At 28.4% G+C, this 3,514-nt stretch overlaps 1 protein-coding gene across 2 annotated transcripts; it reads right to left on the bottom strand.

The window, feature by feature from the left end:
• Positions 1–440: 440 nt before the first annotated feature.
• LOC115721152 (bidirectional sugar transporter SWEET16-like) lies at positions 441–2,075 on the bottom strand. 2 transcript variants are annotated; one of them, XM_030650403.2, is made up of 6 exons: positions 1,929–2,071; positions 1,801–1,837; positions 1,491–1,701; positions 1,242–1,403; positions 994–1,113; positions 441–807 (listed from the first exon to the last, which is right to left on the bottom strand). In XM_030650403.2, exons 1-6 carry the CDS (start codon positions 1,966–1,968, stop codon positions 622–624), a joined length of 756 nt encoding a protein of 251 aa, XP_030506263.1. In that variant the 5' UTR covers positions 1,969–2,071; the 3' UTR covers positions 441–621. The 2 variants fall into 2 exon arrangements, with proteins under 2 accessions (XP_030506263.1, XP_060966784.1); XM_061110801.1 differs by lacking the exon at positions 994–1,113 and having other exon boundaries at positions 1,929–2,075.
• Positions 2,076–3,514: the final 1,439 nt, after the last annotated feature.

Raw genomic sequence — 3,514 nt, 5'->3', positions numbered from 1 at the left:
TTCCTTTTTTTTTTCTTTCTGGTTTTAGGTCTGGTTGTTAGTTGAAGTTAGTTATATTAGTTAGTTGTCCTAACTGTAAAAGCGACTTCTGTCTTGTACCTTTCTTGAGCCTGAGCTATATAAAGCTCACTCATTGTGCTTGTAATTAACTGTTCAGATAATAAGAATTCTCTCTCTTCTTCTTCTCCTTCTTTCATTTTATCTTTCTGTTTTGTAATATACCATTAATATTTTTTTAATATTTAATTCATTGATAGTTATTAATGACATTTTGTCTTTTAGATGGATTTATTTTTGTGCATTGGATTGGAGCATAATTATAAATGTTCTCCTAAATATAGTATTTGTTCATTTTTTGTACCAATTTAGTACAATATATTAGTGTTGGATAAGTTTAGTCAACATGTCAATACAAAGGACAAGCATGACAAATTAGGTTAGAGTTGAGATTTCTCTCATACTAAAATTAAAGAAGTTGAGTTAAGGTTCATTAATTAAATACACCAATGTATCTCACACGGACACAAATTGCCATCCTATTTGTTTCAACTCTAATTGGAACTGTACCATTCCTCTATACATACATTAAATAATTAAGAAAGAGCCTAATGAATATAAATATCAAACGACATCAAGGCTCTGATGATCGTTTAGGAAGAATTGATCATTTGTAGGTTTGGTAATGAGTGGATCCTCTAAATCATTTATTGGGTGTTCAATTTGCATGGATGATGAATTGGGCCTCCAGTACATTGCATACAGAATCAGCTGAATACTTCCCAGCACAAATCCACTAACATTTGGTATCTACAACATTAACCAATGAATTCATAATTATAAACATAATCAAGGACACCATATGCATAAGGGTGGCCATGGCCACCAAATCTTGGTATTTCGTTTTATTTATTTATTTATTCAAAATTTGTAGTTTGGCCCTTTTTCTTCCTTTTCTCAACTAATAATAGTATGCATTATGACTTATATACTTACCCCAACAAAGTAATCTTTCAGAAGATAAGCATAAACAGTCCAAACTACACTGTTCAAAAATAGGATAAGAGAGAGTAGGAAAGGCATGTATTCTACGCTCTTTGTCAAAATGACTGTTTTCTGTATACCACACCACAACACACAAATTAAAAAAAAAAAAAATAGAGAGTAATTGTTATAATTTCATCAAATAATATAAATAAAAAATTATCAAATAATAGAAAAAAAAATTAAAATGTATGTTTTACCATAGATGAAAGTGGTGAAGCATAGGCAATCATACTGAAGACTGAGCACAATGATCCAGCAAAATCGATTCGAGTATTTCCATGAAGAAAAATTTGCATGTACATAATTGCTGCTACTGGAAATATGACATTAAAAACTACCACAAGAATTGCAGTCCTAATCTGAAAACAGGTCATCATATATTATAAAAGATAATGGTACTGAAGATAAAGAAAAGAAATTAAAAGAAGGAGAAAAGAATATTATACCTTCATTTTTGGAGGTGCAAAAAGTAAGAATATGGTGAGAAAAATGATCTCAACAATAGCACCATAGACATTCACAGTGACTATTAAAAAACCATTTGTCTTAATAATTCCATAGTAAATCCAAAAGAATGCATTTAATAATTTGCTGATATAAGGGATACTCTCAAATTCCTCTGTTGATCTACGCTTCAAGATTCGCCAAAACACGTTTCTGTGAAAAAATATATTGAGAGATTAATATAGAGAAATTAACTGATTATTAATTTATTTATTTTAAAAAAAATAGAATAAGTGAGGTTTCAATTCTTACGCAGGCGAAATATAGACCAGGCCAGACATAATATTACCTAACATAAAAGAAAAAAGGAAAATGATTAACATAATCAATTCATTGACAGTACAAAAAAGAAAAAGTGTGAACTTTATTATTGTGTGTACCTAGCACACCAAATAAGATAGTTAATGAAGAAGTTGTCATTCTCTGGTTCTTGATCTTCCTTCTACTTGTGTTTAATAATTATCACGCAATTTTCTACTGGTGGATTGTTAATTATTCCCAGACCTAGCCTCTACTGTAAATACTAGCTAGCTTAGTAATACTTCATATATAATTAGGTTTTTAAATTTACATTGATTACTACCTAATTTAATGATGTGTTTAACTGTTTAAACAAAAATATCGTAAATTATCCATATCCTAATTAGAATAGGTATATCTTTTAAATATTCTGTAATTATTTTTTTTTTTACAAAATTTTAGCGTATTTTTTATGAGTTTTAATTAACTTCGAAAAAATTTTATACAGATAGGTAATCGTATTATTTAAAATCATTTTAATCTTATTATCTTTTCTCTCTTTAATTCTTTTTTTTTTTTAATTTTTTATTAAAATTATTAATTCATTAAAAAAATTAATTTTTTATCTTCATTAGTCATTATTATATTAATATTGGGATATTACTTTCACGGAATGTATTCCGTGGTACATTAGATAGGTCTCAGGGTACATTAAATCAGTGTCAGGATACGTTTCTACTTTTTAACCCTAATTACCCCTAGATCAATCTCAGCCGTCAGATCAAATAACTCCCTTATTTGACGACTGTCGTACATCATGGATTACAATCCGTGAAAGTAAAATAACGGGACAAAATCATATCCCTAATTTTATATATGTAATTCATAGCAAATGGACCACCAACTTCTCTCACCTTTTTTTTAAAAAATTTTATTTCTATATTTCTTTTCTATTCTTTTTTCAATAGGCTGTTTTTATTTTATTATTTTTTTTCTTGAGAAATATTCTTTCTTTTTCTAATTAGAACCATGTAAACTTTTGTTCAAATAACATTCAGTAATTTGTTGAAAAAAAATATTCAACCCTCTTTTATTTAATCTTTAAAATCTCACAATCGTGCGAAAGAAAGAATTGGCTGAAAAATAATTGGTTGATGACGGGAAAAGTTTTAGGGATTGCAAAATCACAGATAGATTTTAATTTTTATTTCATTAGCTATGTTAAGAATACTGTAAATTTGTATATATCCCTAATCAATTCATGAGAATTAAACAATAAAATTATAGATTAGCATATGCGTACCGGTGTCCATAGAATCGACCTTTAAATGGTTTGATCTTTAATTGGTATGATCTTCCAATTTGCATCAAAAATCTTTCTCTGAAGTTTTTCTCTTGGTGATGGGGATACATGAGTTGAAAGGATACGATGCAAATGGGACCATTACCTGTTATATTACCAACAGACAAAACTGTTGGTAATAGTTATTGACTATTTTTATTTGGCCCCTCATCAAAATAGAAATTGTCCTTATGGTATCCACATATTAAAAACATGACAATCATGCCCTTAAGTCACAAATTTTATTCCAAAATAACCACATAAATTTGACTTATTTATTTGATGACCTAACACACATTTTATATATACAATTGTGACCCCAATAAATTTCTAACAATCTCCCACTGGGTCACATATGTATACATTTTAATGTGTTAACTTTAT

Source organism: Cannabis sativa, chromosome 2 (assembly GCF_029168945.1).
Source record: "Cannabis sativa cultivar Pink pepper isolate KNU-18-1 chromosome 2, ASM2916894v1, whole genome shotgun sequence".
In the NCBI taxonomy this organism is placed as follows: Eukaryota; Viridiplantae; Streptophyta; class Magnoliopsida; order Rosales; family Cannabaceae; genus Cannabis; species Cannabis sativa.
The sequence above is the reverse complement of the archived record's forward strand: the minus strand, read 5'-3'. Positions and strand labels throughout refer to the sequence as shown.